General features: G+C 31.4%; 1 protein-coding gene across 1 annotated transcript; it reads right to left on the bottom strand.

The window, feature by feature from the left end:
* Positions 1–22,478: 22,478 nt before the first annotated feature.
* Positions 22,479–25,537, bottom strand: LOC107922698 (remorin 4.2). The gene is made up of 2 exons (XM_016852830.2): positions 24,690–25,537; positions 22,479–22,969 (listed from the first exon to the last, which is right to left on the bottom strand). Exons 1-2 carry the CDS (start codon positions 25,341–25,343, stop codon positions 22,778–22,780), a joined length of 846 nt encoding a protein of 281 aa, XP_016708319.1. The 5' UTR covers positions 25,344–25,537; the 3' UTR covers positions 22,479–22,777.
* Between the last annotated feature and the right edge of the window lie 347 nt (positions 25,538–25,884).

The following is a 25,884-nucleotide window of genomic DNA, read 5'->3' as shown; positions in this document are numbered from 1 at the left end:
AAAGCATGAAAATTGAATAAATGATCAAATTGAGCACTTCAGTTCAGTGACAAGATGAATTGACGGAAAAGACCATGGTTGGTCCATGGCAAAGTGTGAAACGTAGGTATGGTATTAACCATACTGAGTTGTGAAACGTAAGTATGGTATTAACCATACTGAGTTGTGAAACAGAGGTACGGTATCATCCATACTGAGTTGTGAAACGTAGGTACGGTATCATCCATACTGAGTTGTGAAACGTAGGTACGGTATCATCCATACTGAGTTGTGAAACGTAGGTACGGTATCATCCATACTGAGTTGTGAAACGTAGGTACGGTATCATCCATACTAAGTTGTGAAACGTAGGTATGGTATTAACTATACCGAGTTGTGAAACCTAGGTATGGTATTAACCATACTGAGTTGTGAAATGTAGGTATGGCATTTCTCATACCGAGTTGTGAAATGTAGGTATGGTATTTCAATGAGGAAAACCATACTGAGTTGTGAATCGTGGCAATAAGCAATGACGTACTCAATTTCATAAGACCTTTCCTAATTTGATAATAAGTAATTTGATCAGTGAGAAGTGGTAGCTCCGGCTACCCTATCAATGAATAGTGGTAGCTTCGGTTACAAGTGACAAGTGATTTCCGTGTAAGATCATAGCTGGGCTATGGCATTTTGGTAAAAAGTGATGAATTGACGGACAAGTCTATAGTTTCACCATGGCATAATGATAGTGAAGATGTAAGACCATAGTTGAGCTATGACATTTTAGTGAAAAGACCATAGTTATGTTATGGCATCAGTGATTATCAATGAAATTCAGTGCATACCGGTGCAGACCAATGAACGTAAGACGTTCTCCAATTTGACAAAGTTTTGGTAATTATTATTTGAATTTATATGACAAATTTTAGTGAACACTGAAATTGAGCTCAATTATGTGATTTCATCATTCAGAGATTGTGTTTGATAGGTTATGTTAGTAAATTATGAGTATGTGAATCAAAGTGACAGAATTTAAACAGCTAATGAGGTTGAGCTCATTCACATGAATTTTTCATTTGAAATTGTGATTGACAGGAAGAAACAGTGAATTGCATGCTTATGAATGGTTACACATATTTAGCTGAAAAACAATAAAAATGACGGTTATTGATATATGGAGACATGAGACATTCATATATGAATATGGAATATGTTTGATAAATGTGTTCATTCATAATTATGGAATTATGTACCTCATGTGTGCTATTTGCATAAAGATGATATTTCAAATACTTTGTTGAGTAAAGCTTAAATATGAAATAGTATGAAATCGAGACAAGTTGTTATGAAAATATATTTAAATTATCTGTAAGTGTTTCGTACTCCTTGGTAATGTCTCGTACTCTATTCCGGCAACGGATACGGATAGAGGGTGTTACATTTATTGGTATCAGAGCTTCGGTTTAGCCGATTCTCGGATCAAATGAGATGTGTAAAGTGTTTAGAAATACATGCCATATAAATCTGTGATAGAGTGATGTGTACGATCCGATCTATTTTTTTTACTTATAGACAAAAATACTTTTCAATCGAGTTATTTCAGAAAGTGTTGAAAGTGACACTAAGGTGTCTGAGTAAGAATGTGTTTATGATGAGTCGAAACTTGAAAAGGTATGAAAAAGAGTTCACTATATGGATGTGATGATGTATGAAATAAAATAATCATAAATCGAGAAATATGGGAAAAGGAAAATGAAATAAAAGTTTATCTTGTGATAAACGCGTCTATGTTTTTTGGTATTTATATGATGTTATGTTGTTGATAAATGTTATTTTAGATGTGTGTACATATATAAGAGTTAAAAGTCGAGGCTTTATAATCTTCACCCCCTATCATTATGGTGTTATATAATAAAGTTTATGAAATTTATATCGAATAAGTTCACAAGTTTGAAACAAAAAAGTTCAAGAAGTGGAACAATTAATAATGTGGTCAGAGATAAGAATGGTTTAGCAAGTAAAAATGGTTCTGGAAGAGATGATAGATTGTTCTAAAAATCATTCAAATTAAGCAATGCCACAGTTAAAGAAGAGGACAATCGACTCATCCAGGTATGATATCTAAAGAATGTGTTATCAGGAATTTTTTGAGTTTTCTTGAAAAGATTGACATAGACAAAGTGTGGATTGTGACTGTTCAAGCTAAATTTGTATATTGATTTTCTTTTCTTAGGTAATATTGATTAAGGTTAATGACATAAATCGAGATGTGGTGTTTTGTTTGAGCTAATGCCGTTAGTAAAACTTTTTGAGTAGCATGTTACAGAAATTATGAAAGATTATGTTTTTGAGTTGTTCTAACAACTTGAAGAGGAAATTGTTTTGAAAGGTTATTATTGTTTGACAATTAAGATTGAATCAGATGTTTTAATCAAAACAAGTTATTCAGTTGGAAGGTAAATTGAGATATATGCATGTAAATCGATCCTCGAGTTTGGAAATAAATTTTATGTATTCATGGGTAAATAGACGGGTAGTCTAGAAAAAAAGTGCTACATATTTCCTGATCCGAAGAGTTTAAAGTGTCGAATATAACAAAAAAATTTGAATTTAAGACAATAATGATGATTTGAGCTATTGAAATATTGTGAGTAGCTATCGATTAACCTTTGAGAGGAGTAAATGTAGATATGTATGCTCTGAGTAGTGAAGTTTTTGTTTACTTTGCGAGCGATGATTACTTAATTGATCTTGTATAATGACATTTGGAAAATTGAAAGTAATTGAGTACAGTGTAAGTCAACTTCTGATTCAGAGTTTAAAAACGAACCCACATTCTAAGAAAAAGTTTGCTTACCGAGGAATCCCTTGCTATACGAGAACTTTTTTTTTGGTACGAAGCTCATTACGGTAATTTGTATATTCATTCAGAAAGTAACAAGATGTATGGTGATTTGATATGGATGTAATGGTAGTCAGCTATGAAATGCGACATTTCTGAATCCGTGTTCAGGTATTTGATTTTTCAACAGGCTAAGCCAAATATACAATGTTTTTAAGATTACTACAACCAGTGATAATACTGAAGTAGAATGAGATAAAGTTTTTGTAAAGTTCATATCGAGACTTTCCCTATCTCTGAAAAAGATTGAGATTACCTGGACTGTTATTGATTGGTTGACCCATGATGGATTGAATGAGTATATGTTTCAGAGACTATCCAATTGCGAGGAGTGTTAGTCTTTATTAATCGGGTAAAAATTCGAAGGTTATATCGTGAATTTGGAGAAAACTACTGGAAGCTCTGAATAAGTGATTGTATTATCGGTATTGTATTTCAGTTTCAAACTGATGGTCAGTTTAAAAAGTGATTCAGAATATTGAAAATATGTTCCATTTCTATGTTCTAGAGTTTTAAGGTAACTAGGAAGTTGAGTCTGTAATTATCGGGTCATATGAGATTATAGAGAGTATAAGACCAATAATGTATTGACTAACTTCACAGTTAGAGTTAGAAAATGTTCAAAATGTGTTTTGTGTATTTATGTTGTGATGGTTTCGATCATATTTCTTTGTATGTTGTGATGGGTTTTGATTAATCTTTTGCAAATATGGACATGTTTGGACAAAATTTTAAGCCTATATTTCGGGTAGGACTTGGACAAGCATAAAGTATATTAATATCATGCTTAGGTCTAGCTCGACTCGACCTGACCATGAGCACCTCCGATATATATCATGTAGTAGTTGTAATTGTTACTATTTATTTCAAATTATTATTTTGTTAAAACAATTTCATCAACACAATTTATATATATTTATAATACTAAAATAGTTCGTTCCGTAGCTCCTGACTCTGACAATAATTCAATAATAAAAAATGATTATACGTCTTTACATGTTACAACAATAACGATATTAACTGATTTAAAGCTTAATCGATAAAAAATTATTACATATATTGTTAATTAAGTGGTTGATGAAATTTAACCAATGAAAATTAGTTGTTCTATTAATTATGGCTATGAAAATAATCTCCTCATGGTTAAATTTTCAGATTTAATTTAATTTAATTTTAAATATATTTTAATTATCAATATAATTGTGATTTATAATTGTGATTTAATTATCAATATAATTTTAGTTTCGATTAGTTATTTGAATGTAAATATTTAAAAATTAATTTTTATTATTACTAATATTTAACAAATTCATAAAAAAATTAAATTTGATTAAAAACCTTCCATTAAATATAATTATTTGATGATAAATAAAAAAGTTACACTAAATCATTTTACTTTTATTTTTTAAAACATAAATTGTTATATTTTTAATCTCATATATGTTAAAATGTAAATGAATTTATTTGATAAAAATAGAACATAATTTATGTTGACCTTTTATTACATAAAAAAATTTTAAAATAATATTTAGCAAACTTTACATGCTTATGGTAAATGTTTTTAAAAAATAAATATATAATAATTTGTATAATTATATATATAATTGAAAATACTCAGTATTTTAATTTCTTTTAAAATTCATGTAATTACTGAGTTTAATTAAACGTTAATTAGTGTCAGCAAAAGAGATTTGACGAGGAGCCCACCAACAGTAGGTAAAGGCGTGTAGACCATTGATGAATATACACACGTGTCACACGTAATAAACAAATTACTATTTAATTCCCACGTGTCATTTATCCATAGGCTCTAGGTCCCGTCAGACAAGCTATTTATGTTCCCGCCATGCAATCATTGACGTTATATTTATTAAACGGGCACCACGTGTACAACCAATTAATTTTAATATTTTTATAAAATATATTTTTTAGGTTTTCAATATGCTCACATCTCACGTGACACAATCAAGCTTATCTTATCCCCTAATAATAATACTTCAAAATTTTTAATTATGCAAAATAATCAATTTTATAATATTTATTTTTAAACTAATTTTTAACATATGTTTCCAGAACATGTTTAAAAATTTTACAAATAATGAATTAAATAAAAATTTAAAATAACGATAATAATTAATAATTATATTAAAGTAGATATGAACTCCTATTGCTTGAAGGGTGTTCCTTTGTCTGATTGAAGGAAATAATTCAACTGTTTCTGATCTTGAGGATGGTGCTAGAATTTTTCCAGTTTCCTGAAGTGTCTTGATCTGTTCCTTGAGATTCTGAATTTCTTTTTCTCTTTATGCCTGATGATAAAAGAAATCTTGGCCCAGTGCTGCTCGTTCTTTTCCGACGTCATTTAATCTCTTTTGTAACAGATTCATAAGATCATTCACCATCTTCGTATTGTCATCTACCTTAGCTTCAACTACTGAAATCTTTGAATCAATCTTCTTTAAAGCATGATTTTGAGCGAAGGCATTTTCAGTCTGTCAATTGAGAGTGGCTTCTGTAGCACTTATCTTTGCAGGTGCACCAGAAATGTCTGTTTGGATTTTTAAAGGAATTTTTGGTGCATGGGTGTAATTTTTCTCAATGTATTCATCAAGGGGTGGAAAGTCCTTGTCATATGATGTTTTTTCAGAGGGTTGTAACATACATATAGCAGGAATTAGATTTTGTTCTCCATTATTTGGTATCCGAGCCAAGTTCAACTTGCTTAAAATTCAAAAGTTATGTCTCGACCAGATAATCTAAAGAGAGAATATCATTTATTATGTCTGATAATCAGCTCACAAGACCCTCTACTTCTTTAACTTGTATTTCATTACCTAATTTTCCTTATAGGTCTTATTCTGTTAAGAAAATTTCTTATTTGTACGAAATAAATTACCTTAGAGATGAAGATAAAGCTTAACTTACAGATCTTCCTACTGAAAACCCTTACTCTACTTATAAAAAGACCCATTTTCTCTCCCATTAGGTCCATAAAAACTTTAATACACAATACTCCCAAGCATGCAAAAGAGTATATTCAAGCCTGACGGCTTGATAGTCATCCTATTTCTGCTTCTTCCTCAGAGCTATTTGTTACACTTGAAATTCCACTTGAATTCCCTAAAGAATGGCAACGAGCAGGTTACTTTCATATTCATTTTGGAGCAATTCGTCTTGCCTTAAATTACCTTGGTACAAAAGAAAAACCTACTGTCGCAAGATTTGCCTTATTGGATTCCTGATATTTTGAAAACCAATATGCTTTGCTACTATTGAAGCCACTTTAAATCCTGGCCTTGTCACGGTTACTCTTTTCCCCAACTTTACGATGGCTTTAGCAGATCCAAATCTGTTTTCAGCACTTCAAGTCCAGATCCAGATTGTTGGAGGTCTTCAAGTTCCATCAGAAATAGTGGCTGCGTTGCATTACCAGATTGTTTACAGAATCCAAGACCGTGCTTTCAATCTCTCTAAGCATGGAACAGGAGATTCTTTTTTTATAAGTGTCAACATTAATGATCAACCCCGTTGTGTTTGTTTTCCAAGATAGATACTGAGAAAGGAACTAATCAAGCTTCTCCTGAAAAAATGGGTTACAAACTATGAAAAGCTTCACGAGCATAGTCAACCCATCCAGTCCACTAAGAGTCAGATATTATCCAAATGAGATGGGACCCCTGAAATAAAGTTTGATCATTACCATCTTCATGATCCCAAAGGTCCTTCAATATTTTCCTACACAACTGATGATGCAGTCTATGGGAAATCCAACAATCGATCACGATAAAGGTGATCCAGAATGCTGCTGTAATCTTTGCGAACCAGGATCTGAAAGAAAACTAATACAAAGTTTTTCTTTTGAAGGAAAACCTTTGTAGATCTTTAAAGATAAAACGACAGGACATTGTCTTTGGGATCTAGATTGCCCATGCCAGCTATGCATTAATGATAGATTCAATGCATGGATTGATGGTATGGACTATTCAACTTCAAAACCGGAAAAGAAGAAAAATAAGAAAAAATTCACTCAATCAGAATTTAATGAAAGGTAGATGAATGGAGATCCAACAATTGGTTCACTCAGCGAGAACAATGGCAAATTTGTTTATCTTGTTGATTATTCTGCTGCCTTACCGCCACCTGTTCAAAAAACTTTTCCAAAAACAGACAACTTCCCACCTCCAAATTAACCACCTAATAAAAAACCTCCTAAAAAGCCAAAACCTCATGAAAAATCAAAACCTTTTCCTCAACCTTGTTATAAAAAGATCAATAAATGGGTTCAGAAAAACCCTTTACCAGAACAAAATCTAACTCCTACTATATGTATGTTACAACCCTCTGAAAAAACACCATATGACGGGGATTTTGGACCCCTTGATGAATGCACTGAGAAAAATTACACATGCACCAAAAATTCCTTAAAAAATCCAAACAAACATTTCTGGTGCACCTGCAAAGATAAGTGCTGTAGAAGCTACTCTAAATTGGCAGAATGAAAATGCCTTAGCTTAGAATCATGCTTTAAAGAAAATTGATTCAAAGATTTCAACAGTTGAAGCTAAGGTAGATGACAAAACAAAGATGGTGAAGGATCTTATCAATCTATTCCAAAAGAGATTAAATAACATGGCAAAAGAACCAGCAGCACCGGGCCAAGATTTCTTTTCTTATCTGGCTCAAAGAGAAAATTGAGAATCTCAAGGAACAGATCAAGATACTCTAGGAAACTGGAAAATTTCCAGCACCATCCCTAAAATTAGAAACAGTTGAATTATTTCTTTCATCAGACAACGAAACACCTTTCCAGCAGAAGGAGTTCATATCTCCTTTCCAAAATGTCCAAAAAAAACTAAACCAAGCACTTATGAAGTGTTTCTGGAAATTAAAAAATAAAAAGCTGAGAAAAAGAAGCAAAAAGAAGTTGGAAGAACTGAGGTAGCAAAAAAGGAAGAAGCTCATTAAGATGAAATTAAACTTGGAAAAAGACCAATTGTGGACAAGTTACCTCCAAGATTGCCTCCTCCAAAGCAAGCTTCAAAATCCCTGATGATTCAACAAGATCAAAATCCTTCAACAAAATTTTTAAAGAATTATAATGAAGCCATGAGTCCAAAAATCTCAGCTTTACAACTTCAAGATCAACAATCAGTTCTGATACATATTATTTTGATCCCAATTCATCGTCAAAACCAGTATCAGAAAGTCAATCAGAAGAAGTGAATCTTTCAAATGTATTACAAACGCATCCAAAGGTAGAACAATCAGATGATGAAGAGATGGAAGAAGTACTAGACTCATATTCTTCACAACAACGTTCTACATAAAAACCCTCCATTGGACGAATCACTTTTACTCTTGATGATATTCTACAAGGAAAATGGCTAGATTGTAACCTCCCCTAACCTTATACCGTCACCAGAACAGGGCTACGAGACATTACTAGTCAGTACAGTCCAATTTCGGTCATTAATTAAAATAAATATTCACACACATCCTAGTTTTAAGATGTCATCCCTTTCATGGGCCCTCGCGGTCCAATATGAATAGTAAATTCAATTCGGAACTAATTTAGAATCACTACGAATTTTTAGTAAATTGCAAAATTCATACTACATACCATTGCCAACCATAATTTACTCATTTCATCAATACTTTTACAACCTAAATGACTTTCATTAAACATCCTGGGTACATGCCATTATCAATACTCAACATACTTTACCTTAATGAATTCGGGATCGTCTTGGGATGCTGATTCAACGTACTATCTTTACTTAACCGTAATTTTTGAGCTAACTCCCGTTGACTTTGTCTTGTCCTTTCTTAGCCGAGATTTTCGGTACCACATTGACTATTAAAGCTTAAAGCTTCAAACCTTCAATTTTCCCTTTTCTCCCCTTCTTTCTTTCTTTTTCTCCCCTGCTCTCTGTTTCGTTTCATTCTGTTTCTATTTCCTTTCATTTGTTTCTTTAGTTTATATATATAATATAATATAATATAATATAATATAATATAATTAAAACATAAAGTATCTTTATTATATAATAATATAATAATATAATAATATACTAAACATAAAAAAATCTTAGATTTTCTTCACGATAAACCGCCTCAATTTATACTTTTTGTATAATTGCCCTTTTAGTCCTTTTTATTTTCTTTTAATCTATAATTCAACTTTCACACTTTATTCAATTTGGTCCTTTTACTTAATTACTCTTAATTAAATTTAAATTCACTTAATTAAACTCTAATTAACTACTCATTTTACTTCGTAAATATTTTTAATAAATATTTACGAATCCAATTTTCAGAAACGGAGACCCGAAAATACACTTTTTCGGTAACGATAAAATTCGGGTCATTACAATTCTCTCCCCCTTAAGAAATTTCGTCCTCGAAATTTGCCTAAAAGAGAGGTGGGGATTCAGTGATCTCACTGTTTCTTTCGGTTCCCGTATTGTTTCCTCAATATTATGACATTACCGCTCAGGCTAGTATCTCAACCGGCTCTTTCTCATACAATAGATTGCGTCAAATCTCAATATCCTTTGTCGATATAACATGTAAAAGATCTGATTTACATCTTTTGAGCACCAAATCCTGATAATCCCTATAAATTTCTTGTAATTTTGGAAGTAAAACCCAATAATATATTACCAGTCTGACTTTTTTTTTTCGAAATTTTACATGGCCCAACTGAACGAGAATTCCATTTCCCTATTTCATCCCAATCTCAAAGTTTTATTCCGATGTGAAACTTTAAGAAATACCGCTTCACTGGCAGAATGCTCGAAATCCTGACATTTTAAATCTACATACAATTTCTGTCTATCAAAAGTTGCTTTCAGTCTGTTTTGAATTACTTGTACTTTTCTTCAATTTCACGAATCAAACAGCTCCGCATATTCTTTTTCAAAAATAGAGATAATTCTAATTCAAACTCATAGAAATTATATCCCATTTCCATTTTGATATCACCACTGGTTGTAACAGTTCTGAAGATATCTGTACCTAATATAAACATTTATATGCAAATTCAAAGTATTACTTTTCTTTTCCCAGTCTTCAATACATCTGTCTCAAATCACTGTACATCTTATTCTTCTAGAATACATAGACATAGTACTACTATAATTTCATGCAAATTCTCCTGTATAAGTTCTGAATCCCTCTGTTCAGCTTTTATTTCTAAATAGCAAACAACCATCATATCCAATCGGAAATGTTTAATCAGAAATCATCTGTATACTATATCTATTTAACCGATAACTCATTACTACATTTCTGAGCTTCGCAGATCTGCTGTAAAGAAGTCGGTTTAATTTTTTTTATCTCTACCAAAATTGATCCATCTTCAAATGATAACAGTCAGATGTTCATAGCTCATAACACAAAACAAAGCTTTCAGTTTGAATATACATACATTCATTTGTCTTTTTCGGATGATAATTAATTATCATATCTTGATCTTTTAATGCAAGAACAATAACTACCACTTCCGAATCAGGTATCAAATAATTCTTCCCATGTGATTCTAACATTTCGTAACATAAACCATTACTTCACTTCTTCTTTTTTTGGCATCAAAACACTGCTATCCTGTAAATCACAAGTTTCTTTATCGGATTTCAGACTGAACCAGAACTAATGCTTCAGTTAACTGAGCTTTCAACTAATCGGAACCTTGCTAACGTCTATCAGATCATTCCAATTCCATATCTTTCTGTAATAACCGACTAGTTTTAGAAAACCTCTGATTTCAAATATATTTTTCACTATCATTTCAGTTACAAAGTCTATAGCACATTCAACTTCTTCAATCAACAGTAGTTCGGGCAACTCTTGGAAACACATTAGAATTCTCTTGCACTATTGCCATTGATTTAAACCTTAACTTAAATATTTTAATATTTAATACATAAACAAGGTAAATACCATGACCCCTTTTCGGCATATATCTGTGTTGGCATGTTCAATATCACAATAGACAATTAGCTCAATCTTCTCTGATTCAACAAAACATTTCATCATCCTGATCTTGCAACATATTATACTTCTGCTTATAATTTGCCACCATATCATGCAGAATTAACCATTCCATTATTGAGATTATATCAAACAGTAAGAACATCAAATCGATCAAAAAACAGTAGTATCATTATCAACAGTTCATGCAGATCTTATCAGCCCATAAATACTAATCTGAAAAATTTAATGCTTCAATCCAAAAATTTCAGCAAACTCAACAGACAAATCTTTAATAGATACTGAACTTATGTAATCATAGGAATAGTCAAACCAAGATCAATTTAAAATAATCATATTAGTGCCGATAAAGAATAAAGTACCTGTAATGACATCCGGTAGAGATAAATCTTCTCATATACAATTAATATATACCCTGGCTGATGTTCATTCTCCAGATTTTACAGTGAAGTCATTTGTCACACTTCGGTTTTCACTCGTATTTCTGAGATTACAGGGTAACCTACCTCTGTTAACTACGTTACTCGATCTTGAACTCTGAATAATATTTTTTTCAATTTTCTTCAAGCAATCACTAAGATAATAATCAGGAGAATCATATCTAACACATATTTCATTCCTTATTCTATATTCTTCAGCTTCTGTCTTCATTTAAACCATCTTCAAACCATTTGTATCATACAGTTTCTATCGGAATATACCCTCTGATATATTTATTTAATCAAACAAATTCCCTTCATACACAGTTGCAGTTATATGATCCTGTTTAAGCTTCAAGAATTCTGTATGTTTCTGATCAAGAAATATCTGACTGATATATATATATATTTCTTTCAGAACTCATCTCAGAAAAATTCCAAATAACCCTTTTCTTAATCACAACATAATCAATTTTTCTACCACTGATAACCTAAATCTTTTAACAGAAATATCATACCCTTCTAACATTTAATCGGTGAACAGAACAATTCATTTACAATCCCGATAATATTCTCTAACCAGATTTCAGTTCTTTCAAGATCATTCTCAACTGTAATTCTCAATTCATCCACACTATATATATATAAATGTACAGATCATTAACAGCAGATAACTTACCCGTTCAGACAAACTCTATACCTTGAAGCACCTCGGGAATCGAGTAAGAAACAGGAGGGATAGATACTGTAGCAGATACAATTTCTTCTACTCACTGAAGAACATCAGTTATAATTCTAAATAATTATTTATCATTTCTTTTTCTATTATTTCATCAGTCATTATTCAGTAATTAATTACCCATTGAGTTTATACCCAGTGTTGTTGATTCAGTTTTCATTTAATTCACGAGACTATTCGTCTTCAGTACACATTTCATAATCAATACCATCGATATTTTCCTCTAACATTTTCACTATAAAACAGTACCAAACAAATATATCAGCATCCGATCCCGACTCAATTTCGACTCAATTATGGCATGTACCTCTAGACTCAATTTCGAGCTCGATTTAGTTCGAGAATCGGCTAAACCTGAATAGCTCTGATACCACTAATTTGTAACGTCCCCTAACCCTATACTGTCACCGGAACAGGGTTACGAGACATTACCAGTCAGTACAGTCCAATTTTGGTCATTAATTAAAATAAATATTCACACACATCCTAGTTTTAAGATGTCGTCCCTTTAATGGGCCCTCGCGGTCCAATATGAATAGTAAATTCAATTCGGGACTAATTTAGAATCACTACGAATTTTTAGTAAATTTCAAAATTCATACTACATACCGTTGCCAACCATAATTTACTCATTTCATCAATACTTTTACAACCTAAATGAATCTCATTAAACATCCTGGGTACATGTCATTATCAATACTCAACATACTTTACCTTAATGAATTCGGGATCGTCTTGAGATGCTGATTCAACGTACTATCTTTACTTAACCGTAATTTTCGAGCTAACTCCCGTTGACTTTGTCTTGTCCTTTCTTAGCCGAGATTTCCGGTACCACATTGACTATTAAAGCTTAAAGCTTCAAACCTTCAATTTTCCCTTTTCTCCCATTCTTTCTTTCTTTTTCTCCCCTGCTCTCTGTTTCGTTTCATTCTGTTTCTATTTCCTTTCATTTGCTTCTTTAGTTTATATATATAATATAATATAATATAATTAAAACATAAAGTATCTTTATTATATAATAATATAATAATATACTAAACATAAAAAAAAATCTTAGATTTTCTTCACGATAAACCGCCTCAATTTATACTTTTTGTATAATTGCCCTTTTAGTCATTTTTTATTTTCTTTTAATCTATAATTCAACTTTCACACTTTATTCAATTTGTTCCTTTTACTTAATTACTCTTAATTAAATTTAAATTCACTTAATTAAACTCTAATTAACCACTCATTTTGCTTCGTAAATATTTTTAATAAATATTTACAAATCCATTTTTTAGAAACGGAGACCCGGAAATATATTTTTTCGGTAACGGTAAAATTCGGGTCATTACAAGATAAGATTCAAGAGTTCTATTATAGGCTTGAAACTCACAAGCTTACTGAAGATAGTAATTACAACATTCTCATGGAGTTTGTTTCCAGATTTACGGGTATGCTGCGAGATTGGTGGAATTCAATTAGTCAACATGATCAAATGTAATTATTGGTTCTTTAAGATCTTGCTCAGCCAATACGAATTATCCATCATCACTTTGTGGGCAATCTAGATGAAATTTTGACCTTCAAGAAAAGGGAATTCCATAAGAGGAAATGATGTTCATATGACAGGAGAGATCTAGCAAGGCACTTCAAAATAATGACTAAATTATTTTGTGCCTTAAATCTCAATTCAAATTTGAAGCCAGTAATTTTATCATCCATTCTAGATCCTTTACAAGTTGTAGTTAATCAGGCTCTCCAAAGGCAAAATAGAACTATTCTCCAATTAACAATTAGAGAAATTCAGAAAGAAGTTTTTATTGCCTTAGAAGACATTTGTAACAGAAGAAAGATATTCAAGGATTATCTCTATTGTGATAAAAGAATTGATCGAGCATGTGATGAATCCCACTTGAAATATAAGTGCTCAAGAGATAAGATATATGACTGCCGTTCAAAGAAAAAGAGACATTTTAAAAGATATTCTTTTCCAAAGAACACAAAATAGAAAAGAAGAAAGAAGCCTCAATGGAGATATCTCAGAAAAAAACGGAGATTAACAACAAAGTCTGACCGATGCTACATCTGTAATAAAAAAGGACACTTCTCAAAAGATTGTCCAAAGAACAAAAAATGAGAAAAAAAGATTGCGTAGATGGTTCAACAAGCAGGAATCAAAATCCAAAAGGAAGATGATATAGAATCTGTCTACTCTATTGAAGATGAACCTTCAGACAAGACTATTTGTGCAATTCATGTTTATCCTGATTAGATTCTAGATTTAGAATCAAATTACTCAGATGTTCATATGATGCTAACCCAAGTTCAAGTCCAGAAAAATTGTGACAGCGTCATACTAGTTCCTCATATTCCTGTAAAGGTCTATTTAGACAAATATAGTAAACTCGTTACTATAATTGCCTTTATAGACACTCGAGCAGCAAAAACCATCACGAATCCAGATGTTTTACCTCCAAAATGGTGGAAGCCACATGTTAGGTATTTTAATTCTGCTGTAGATCATCCTTTTGCTGCTCATTTGATCAGTAAACCTATTACTATTCAGTTCTTCCCAGACTATTGTGTAGGTTTTGACCTCTACACAAAAGCTCAACGTTTAAGAATTCTTCCTGATGGAGTACGTTTTTAAAACTTATTCAACTCTTTGTTTCCACACCCAAAATTTTTTCTATTCAAACAGAAAAAAATCTTCTAGATTATCTAGGAACTAATAGAAAAATCTTCTGCAAATTCTCATTCAAAATTTCTTCTCAAATGCCCTAACCTTTTGTGGAAAAATCCTGAATTCTTCATTACCCTTCCATTCAAGAAAAATGAAGACATCAATCCTACAAAAGCCAGTCATATAGGAATGAATCCAGATCATTTGCTGCTGGCACAACAAGAATACAAGAAACTTTAACAACAGGATCTGATTGAACCATCAAATTCCCAATGGGCGTGTAAAGCTTTCTATGTGAATAAAAGATCAGAGCAAGTCAGAGGAAAATTAAAATTGGTTATTAATTACCAACCTCTTAATTATTTTCTCTAGGATGATAACTTTTTATTGCCAAACAGAAATTCTATTTTCTCCAGTCTGGATAAAACAAGAATCTTCTCCGAGTTTAATCTTAAGGTAAGATTTTGGCAATTAGGGATTCACCTTGATGATAGAGCAAAAACAGGATTTTGTATTCCCAACAAAAATTTCCGGTGGAAGGTCATGCCATTTGGGTTAAAAACTGCCCCATCATTATTTCAGAAGGCGATAATAAAAATCTTCCAACATATTATGGAGCCTATTTCTGGTGGAAGGTCATGCCATTTAATCTACATTGATGATATATTGCTTTTCACTCCGGATGAAGATTCTTATGCTTAACTCTTAGAAGAATTCAAGTCCCTTGTTCTCAAATATGGGATAATGCTTTCAGAAAAGAAGATGCAAATAAATAAATCAGAAATAGAATTTCTGGAAATGAACCTGAAGGATGGACAATACTCTCCTGGACTTTACATTTCACAAAAACTTCTTAAGTTTCCATATAAAAACCTGTCTAAAAAATATTTACAACAATTCTTAGGGATTTTTAATTACTTTAGAGACTTTATTCCTAAGGTTTCTAAGTATATTAATCCTCTAAGGAAAATGCTTAAGAAAGAGCCCCCTGCATGGTCATCCTCTTAGACAAGAGCTGTACAAAAGCTAAAAGAAGTATCGTAAGGTTTTCCTCTACTTCAAATTCCTTCTGATGGAAAAAGAATTTTACAAACAGACGCTAGTGATAAATACTGGGGTGTAATACTCTTTGAAGAAAAAGAAGGAAAAGATATCTCTGTGGATTCAAAAGTGGAAGATTTTCAGAAGCAGAAATCAATTATCATTCCACATTCAAAGAAATCTTGGCGGTCAAAAAAGGTATTTTAAAATTTGCATTCTATCTTACAGGATATCATTTTCTTGTTGAGATGGACAAGTCTTCTTTTCCTTAAATGCTCAAATTCAAACAAAAAACTGTGCCACATTCTTAGCTCCTTAGATGGGCTGAATGGTTTTCAAAATTCTCTTTTGATGTCAAACATATCAAAGGAAAGGAAAATAGACTTGTTGATTTCCTTTCTATACCCAAAAATGAAATATTGACTTACAAAAGAACCTACTTTTGGCTTAGACCCAAGATGATGTACAGACCATCTTCTTCATCTTCAACATTTCCTACTTCTTATCCTGTTACTCCTAACCGTAACCCAGAATTTCCACCAGAAGTCATGAACATTGTTCAACAAAAAATCTTTCACCAAAAAAGCAAAGAAATGATGTTTGAATATCAGACTCAAGTCTTCAAAGATTTTGGAGGACCCATCCTTAAGCTATGAGGTGTACATCCAGATTATCCATTTATACACCCAATCAAGTTTTCATTTGTTGAACAAACAGATGAGCTAAAATGGTTTTTATGGTATCTCACTCATTTATACCATATTGCCATTCAGTTTTTTATTCCAGATCTTCATTATTATTTGGTGAAAGCTATATGAGGAAATATTGAACCAGAACACTAGAATTTCTTTACTTTCATGAGCTGGTTTCATCCTCTGACGCAATGGCTAAATATGGTAGAACAATCTTATCTAGACAAATAAAAATGCCATATGGTAATTATCTTTTATAAACCTTAATATTTTAAGTAATGTGGCAGGTTAATTCAATTAGGATCCTTTCCTACTGCATGGATTCACAAGGTTTATTTAGATGACATTTGAAATTCAGATATTCATTATCGAGAAATCCAGAAATTCCTTTGTCAGCTAAACAAGGTAATACCATTTGAGATATGGCCTCCTCCAGATGTTACTACTCCATGGGATACTTGGCCAGCTCAGTATCAACCTTATCATAATGAGATCTTAAAAACCATTCGGGAATATTATGAAAATATTCCAGATCCATCAGAATGGTCTTAAGTCTATCCATGATATTGCAGTCAAATCAATCTGAACAAGATAAAAATTCAAGATGAACAGGAAGATAAGATTGAAGAAGAAAAATCTGAAGATGAAGACAATTACAGTGAAATTCTCTAGACAGCGCACAATTCCCTCATTCCAACGCTAACAGCTAAAAGAGAATCTTTTACTGTCAGCTTTTACTTTTACTTTTATTTTTGTTTGAAGTCACGGTTATATATTAGCTTGTCATGTTATGTACTATTAATTGGTCTACTATTTTTTCATGTTAGGAATCTTTTATCTTTATCTTGTAGTATTAGGAATGTGTCAGGAATAATTACTATTCCTTGTGTCAGGAAATTTACTATTCCTTGCGTACCATATGCACTGTAATTATTTTGTTGTCTTCCGTCTCTTCACCTATAAAAGGAAATGTTTTCTATCTTGTAAAATGATGAAGTTTCCTACCTAATAAAAATATCAGTGTGCTTTTATATATGGCTTTCTAAAATTCTCTCGTTTTCTCTTTAGATTTCTTTCTAGAAAAGGTTTAACCTATGAGTTAAAAAAAGAGTTAAATAGAGTATGCTCTGTGCTTTCCATATTTATATGGATCCCGCACATCATAAATATAAAAACTGCAATTAGAGATGTCAATATTGTTGAGGATTGCGGAGGTGTCAAGAATTAAGTGCTTGTAGCTAAAAGGCAATGCCTGTTTGAATGATCGAGAGGAATGATCTGTGTTTTTGGCATAGCATACCTGCTACAAGTTCTTCTTTCTTGAATCCCGTCCAATATCCTCACCATTATTTCCAAACCTCCACTATTTATGTGACCTAAAAGTGCTTAACTTTATTTAATTTATTATTTTTTAGGAAGTGTTTAACTTTATTTATACTTTGTGACTATTGGTCCAACATATCATATTTTGAAGTCTTAGATTTTCTTTTTAACTCAAAAGAAAAAAAATCGATTTTTTTTTCTAACTTGATTTTTTAAAAGGAAAATCTCATTTAAGTTGGGTCTATTTTGATTTGGTTAATTTAATAATTAAAAATATTTTATTTAAAGATAATGGTAAAAAAATATTATAAACTTTCTGTTCTTTTTTGACATAATGTTTGGAATTGCTCGTAATTTCTTCCAAACCTATAAATAAGAGGATAATATATTTTAGTGCACTTAAAAACACTAATTTTAAATTTATTAGAAAGTTAAAAATTTTCATTTATGGTTCACATCTCATCACTTTTTAAAAAAATTGAGAAAAAATAATAAAGTAAAAGTTGATTTTTTGAATAAACTTTTGCCTTTTGAACCAATTTAAACTACTTATTTTTCATAAAATACAAAATCAAATAAATAAAATAATTACAATTAAATCGATTGATTTAATTTTTATAAAAAAATTTAATTGATTTAATATATATATTTCAAACATGATACACAGTTAGTTAATATTTTCAGAAAATTAAACTTAGAAGCAACTTTGATTAATTAATTAATTAATTAATAATTTAAGCAAACATTCATTTTCATATGACATCGAAATAAAGAAAAAGACAGATGGACGTAACGTTTTGGACTGAGTACACAGTTACGTGTTCTCAAAGCAATTCCCCATAATAATAATAATAAATGTAATTGTAAATTTAGAATTTAATTTTTTTTACTTTTAAATTTTAAATTCAATACTATTTTTTTATTACATTGTATTGTAAAAAGTCTCATAATCCAAAATTTAACCTGTAACGTGATCTCACGAGGCAAACATGTAAATACTCCTTGCAATGGAATGCATTACAAGGACAACATGAGGAGAGAAAGACATGAATACTCCTCGCAACATCGAGAGGTGAGACACACCGAACACATATGATGATATTTAGATGTGAATTCTAATATGAAATGTCTCGTCTTGAGTTATATACATAACACCTAATTACCCTCTAACATGTCACATCAAGTAGACAGTACGTTATAAATAAAAAAGAATCATCAGATAGAAAAAACAAACCTCAACACATTACTACAAATTTTTTTTAAATGTCATACAAATAAATTTAATATAAATTTTAACAGTATTAACTAGTTGAAATAAAATTATATTATATACTATCAATAAATAAAATAATATTATTTTATTGTAGCATTATCTGATCAATTGACAGAATATCAATTTTATATATTTTTATTAATACATCAAAATATAAATTAATATGGATGTGTTATAATCGTCAAATATTCATTAAAAAAATAGTTGTTAAATGTGAGATATTTTAAAATATTATCTTGAAGAAAAAGAAGTAGAATGTTCTCCCCCACCGCCCCTTTTATGAATATTTTTAGTCTTTGCAGAAACACGTCATTTTTCGTTGTTTTTATTTGCAAATAAAGCCTCGAAGTTCTCCCAAAATGTCATATTTTTGCTTTTTACCCCAAAATTTATAGAACTTGGCCTTATATTAGACTTGGGGAAAAAACAATCAAACAAAAATCACATCTTATCTTTCATTTTTTAGTCACTTCTTTTCCATCCAATTAATATATATTCTTTTTGACACAATGCCTAGAACTACTTGTCGAAACCATTTTATTTAAAAGGTCGACTTTTATTTTGAAAACGAAAATGTAAGTCACCACCAATCTTTTTTTTATGAAGTGTGATCGGGTCACCTCGTAATTTGATCGCTTTAAGAAACGGTTTGATTTATTAAAACGAAGGTTTTTGGTCTACGAAGTTCAGGAAACGGGTTCGAGAGTCGGTTACGCACGAGGAAGGATTAGCACCCTCGTGACGCCCAATATTGGTACCTAGTTGATTAATTAATGTCTTAGTGTAGAAAGTTGAAAACTCGAAAAGAGTTTGAAATACAATTCCTCTTCGTATTAACGTTAATTTTCATGAAAGGAGTTTACTTCAAGTCAATCAAGAAGGAATGATCATATCCCGTAAGTTAGGGCACAATGTCTTAAATCCTCAAAATCAAGAATGAACACCATTTGATCGTTATTTGATATTGGCTTTCTATATTTTGAAATAGATATTCAATTATTTCGATTTTTAAAAAGAAGCCATGTCCCGTAAGTTAAGGACACGCTCTCTTAATTCCAAAAACAATGAACATTGCCTCGGTTTTTCTTTAAAAATTTCATTTTTTATGTATTGTGCAAGGAAAACGAATGCAATATTTAAATTAATGTATATTTAACTTACTCGGGCATAATATACAAAAACCTAATGTTTAATATAGCAATAATGAAACAATTTAAAATGGATATGTGGATAAAACGATAAATAATAAGTAAATAAGGAACACTATAATAATAGTAATATAATTATAATTAATATTAATAATCGCATCACAATATTAATAAAATAAATGAAGTAATTTAAAATAAACTAAAAATGAAAGATGCTTAATAACGAGCATAAATATAAGTAACATGTAAAATATAAATAAATAATGAGTAAAAAAAATATGCAAATAATGGGCGAGAATGTATAAATATGAACAACATGAATTACAAGGTAAAACAATAAATAATAAATGAATGAATAAATAATAAAAATGCATGAAAGTTGGAAGTGGTAATAATAAATAAAAAAATACATAAGTAAATAATAATAATAATAAAACTTCATGAGAGGCTAAGGTTAAATGCGCAAGGGATTGACTAGAAATTTAAATAAAATTGCAAGGGTAAATCATAATAAATTAAAGAATAAAATAAAATAAAGGACCAAAGTGAGACGCGCGAAAAGATAGAGGGACTAATCGGGAAAATATTCCAAATCCTGCTAAACGCACCCTTCTTTATGGCCCATTGAGGGTCTAAATTGACAAGGAAGTAAAATTAGATGGTACGATCTAAAAAGACGGAAAATAAAAGAATTCGGACCAAATTGAAAAATAATTCAAAAGTGGAGGCACCCGTATCGTAAATAGCCTATTGAGGGAAAAAACACGCGGATCCTGGCAACGCAGGTTAAGTCTCAGGTCGGCCCCCCAAAACGACGTCGTTTTGGGGCATTTTAGAAAGCACAGAAATGGTCCGGATTTGTAAGGCTATAAAAGCTAAATTTTTGAGAAAAAAATCACTTTGCTCCGCGTTTAAAAAAAAAAGGAATTCCTCCTTTTCTCTCTAGGCATGGGCCAGAATCTGGCCAGGCTCCACTGAGCCTCTGCCGTGGATGAAGTAAAAAAATTACATTATTATTTTTTTTTAAAAAAAAGGCTGGATCAGAGGGTGATTCACTTTTTATATATTTAAAAAAAAGAAAGGAAAAGGGTTTCGGCTTAGGGCGTCCATTTCGCGCCCTCTCCTTTGGCAGAGATGGGTTACTTCTCCTCGAGGACGACAAACGCTCACTCACGACGACGGCACAACGAGAGTGGTAAGTTTTTTGTTTTATGCTATACTGAAAAAATAAAATACATAACAGAAAATAAATCACCCCTTTTTTGAACTTCGAATTTTTTTTGATTAATATCTCTGTGTGTAATCTTACATTAGTTTGGTTTGGGGCTTTTATAGCCGAAAATACAATATATTTATACTTCTTTTTGCACTGCTTTTGTTGTTTATTTGCCTCATTTCTGCTTTGTCCCCTTTTTTACTTGTTTGCAGGTTTGCGTGGAGTCAACGGACACAGAGGCTTACCAATTTGGTGCAAGGAAGGCCACCTCGAGCGGTGGATACGTTGCGGCCAGCACATGGGGTTGCGACGCACAAGGGAACCCTAGGGTTAAGGTGTCTTCCGAAAGTGCTTAACACTTTGGGCCATTGGGCCTTGTTTAGTTTGGGTCTGGTTGTTGGGCTTTGGGTTTTGGATTGTAAAATGGGTTAAATGGATTTGGGCTATTTGAGTCTGTAGAATTTAGGTAGTGGATTTTAAGTAATTTGGGCTTGTATTTTGAACTGTTCTAATACTTATTCTATTTGCTTGTCTAATTTGGGCCCAGGCCGGGCAAAATAGGCTTATTACACTAGTCATAGCCTTTTCCCACTTTATAAATAGGAGTATAATGTGCTTCAACGCATTCGAATTCAAGTCCTCCTGCATTGGCAATAATACTCATGTCAATCGAACTAAGACTTAATTGACAATTATCTTATTCTTTTTTATGTATTTTTTTTATAAATAATACCAAGGAATAAAATTTGATAATTCATGTATATATGTTGTTGTATTTTTATTTATATAAATGTTAAGAGATTTTATATTTAAATAATATTTTTTTTTCTCGAGTTAATTAAGTCTTTGGTATTTACGAGAGTCGTTAAATAAGTAAAAGAAATACTAATAAAAAGTGGGGAAAGAAGAAAAGCAACATTCAACAACATTCAAATCTGAATCAGCAGCAAATGAAGCCAAAAAGTGATTAATATTTAATTTTTCATAATTAAGCTTTAAAAAAACTACAATAATTGCCACTAATTAAAGCACCAAACCAAATAAAAAGGCTGATAATTAATATATTTTCAACTGTAGAACATTAAAAAAAAGGGGTTCCATCCCCATATATCACCATTAACAAAATCCTCAAATATTATCCCATCACACTTCAAAACACTCAAACATGAACCCATACATACATACATGCATGTACACATAATATAGTTTTCATTTGGTGCAACTCTTGATTGCATGCCCTCTTACATAAAAGGGGTACCCTACAATTGAAAAGATGAAGGTACTCACATGCATTCATATATATATGTATGTGTATGTGTATATATGTATGCATATATATGGGAATTATATGAAGGGAAGATTAAAGGGTTGTTTTTTTTTTTTTAAAAGAAGGACCGTTTAGCAGGTGGTCTCCCAACAGCTCTCATTAAATTGGCAATTTCAAGGATTTTTGCAACTTTGGTCCCTCTCTTGGACTCAGCTGATGCCCTTCTTTCTTCTGCTTTTCTGTGTGCTTTTGCGACGTCGTTTTGCATCTTTTCTAGGGCTTTTGCTCTTTTCTCCTCTAGCTTCCTCTACGTATACAAATATATAGAGAAAATAAATTCGATTCACATTTGTATATATATATATATACACATATATGCATATTGGGACTGTTATTCAAAATCCCATTACAAAACAATGATGTAAAACTACTATGAATGAATGCATGTATATACAATGTTAATATCATATATGTATAATCGTGTTAAATGCATGGGCGAAACTAGGAATTGTGCACTGAAGTTGAGATAAAATTCAAAATATTCAGGAACCAAAGTCAAAAATTTTGTATTAAAATGAGTTGTATTGAATTTTTAGCTTTTGAGAGGGGTTAAATTTGCAGTTTTCATATATTAAGGAGAACTACAAAAGAGATGAAATTGAACAACTAATACTTTGGAGGGGTTAAAGTTGAATTTTACCATTTCATCAAGGCTGCATACGACCCTCCCTACCCCTTGGCTTCCCCTTAAGTGCTAAAAAGAATGGTAAAGTACATTCTCAACTGTGGGTTTTTTTTTTCTCCTTTATAGACTATAAAATGTTCGTCAAACTATGGTGTCACCCAACAAAATTTTTTTTTTTATTTTGGTCACCCAACTTTGAAAATTTATAAATGACCATCTAACTATTTATTTTTATTTTTTTGGTCATCATCTAATTAATGTAAAAGTGAAAACACCCAAAAATAAAATATAATTAGGTGATAAAAAAGACAAAATTAAATAACTAACTATTTTGTAATTTTTTATAGTTGGGTGAACAAAAAAAAATTACTTATAGTTAGATAACTCAAAAAGAAAAAAACCATAAACGTAGTTTACCATAAAAAGAATAACTATTTACGTAAAATCTTAAATTCGAGCCTTATAACTAAAAAGAGTTCATAATTTGATAAAAATAAACCCGAATTGATAAATCTAAATTAAGTTAATGATCGATTTTTCTTCTTATTTTTTATGAGAGGAAATTGTTAAATAATGTACTCTTTTAAAATTATCCACTAATAAAGTTGCAAATCTCCTAAAGTAAGGACAAAGGAAAAAAAAAAAGAACCCACTACCACCATTATCATGATCATGAGATCCCACTAATAATTTAAGAAAAACAAAGCATAGGGACTTGATTAAGAACTTGACTAAAAATATCAATAACATATGATAATTATTACATGAAGATAATTTAGTTATTAAACTACCATGAAAATTCCCTACCATGCAACTAAGAAACTTGGTCAATTGAATCATAAATTAACACTCAATAATTGCCTCAATAAAATAATGTAGATTACATCAAATCATTAATTCAGTTAAATTCGAGATTGGTATCAATAAAAAACTTAAATTTAAGATATTGGCTTTATGATTAAGATGTTCACGGTCTCATTTGAGTTTGCACTAATCACGTTACTGTTAAATTTTATTTTTCCCTTGTAATTCACGACAAATCTAAAAAATAAGAATTTTGACTCTCTTAAAATGAAAATATACGAGTTGATTAACATATTTAACATTACATTTTTATCTTAAAAATTAAAAAAATTCTATTTAATTTCTTCAAAAATATGAACTTTGAAAAGAAATTATAGTTCAATTCTAATCTTTCCCTTAAAAAAAATTTTCTAGCTTAGCAAGGTTTTCTTTTTTGCTAACACATAAAATTATCATTTATTTTGAATTAGTCCTTGATAAAAGAAATTTTCATGAGAAAATATGATGAGAAAAAAAAATTCTTAGTATCCAAACATACCTCAACTTTCTTCATCCAAGAACTAGCCTTTTGTACTTGCTCACTTTCCCACCCATTAATTATAGCATCTTCTCTCTTGAACCTATTATTAATCTTTGCAATCTTCGCGTTTTGCCAAGCACATATTTTCGATTCCACCTCCTCTTTCTTCACTCTCAGCACCGTGACTTCCCCATGTCCGCCGCTACTACCACCACTCCCCACCGCCGCAGTCGCCGCCGTTTCTAACCCACCCGACTCTACCCTTCTTGGCTGATCTGATTCTCGATCGTACGGACCATTATCGGGTACTATAGCTAAAGGGTTAGTTTCCTCTTGCAGTTCATGATCTTCACCGATCCTAGTCAACTGATTGTTATTCAAAGTATGTACGGAATCGGAATCGTTGTTTTCTATAGAAGATCCGGCGAGGACCAGAGCATTGAATTCTCGGCTCATGGTGGTGAAGTTTTCACTCGGAGCTACTTCGCTCGATGACGATGCACGGCTGCTTCCAGTTTCCCAACGACGACGGGCGTTGACGGCGGGAGGGTGTGGTGGGGTTAAAGCATGGATGTCTCTGATACGTTCACCGTCTTGATCGTCGTGATCGTGATGTTGGTCGTGGTTTGGGTCGTTTTCGCCACTGTTGACGGAGCTTTGAAGGGCTAACATAATATGCGGACTATGATTTAGCTGCGAAGAAGAAGAAGAGGAATTGAGTGAGGGTTTAACATGAGAATTTATAGTAACTAATTAAAGCTTTGCTTCTTTTTTTTCTTTTTTCTTATTTTTTTTTTTTATTTCTCGGGAAAATATATGAGCCACTAAATTTATATGGAGGATTCAAGAAGAAAGAATCGGCTTTTATGAAGAGCCCACAAAAGAAATGATGGAAGTGAGACTTCATTTAAAAAGAAAGTAGCTTTGGGATTTTGTTTATTTATTCTTAAAATGTAGAATTAATATTTATGAGTCAGGTGGAGTTAAGGTGGATCAAGTTAGGTTAATTTAATGTAAAGATATTTAAATCGGTTCTGACTGAAAATTAGTTAAGTTATATGTTACAAAAATGGCTTTAGATAGATTAGTTCTAGAGTTGGTACGAATCGATCGAATATTTTTTTTGAAATTTTAATGATTTTTTAATTAGACTAGTGAATTTGTGGCCTATCATTAGTTCGTTTAAAATAATTTGTTTAATGTAAAGGGATAA

This window comes from Gossypium hirsutum, chromosome A11 (assembly GCF_007990345.1).
Source record: "Gossypium hirsutum isolate 1008001.06 chromosome A11, Gossypium_hirsutum_v2.1, whole genome shotgun sequence".
In the NCBI taxonomy this organism is placed as follows: domain Eukaryota; kingdom Viridiplantae; phylum Streptophyta; class Magnoliopsida; order Malvales; family Malvaceae; genus Gossypium; species Gossypium hirsutum.
This window is presented reverse-complemented; position numbering and strand designations above follow the sequence as displayed.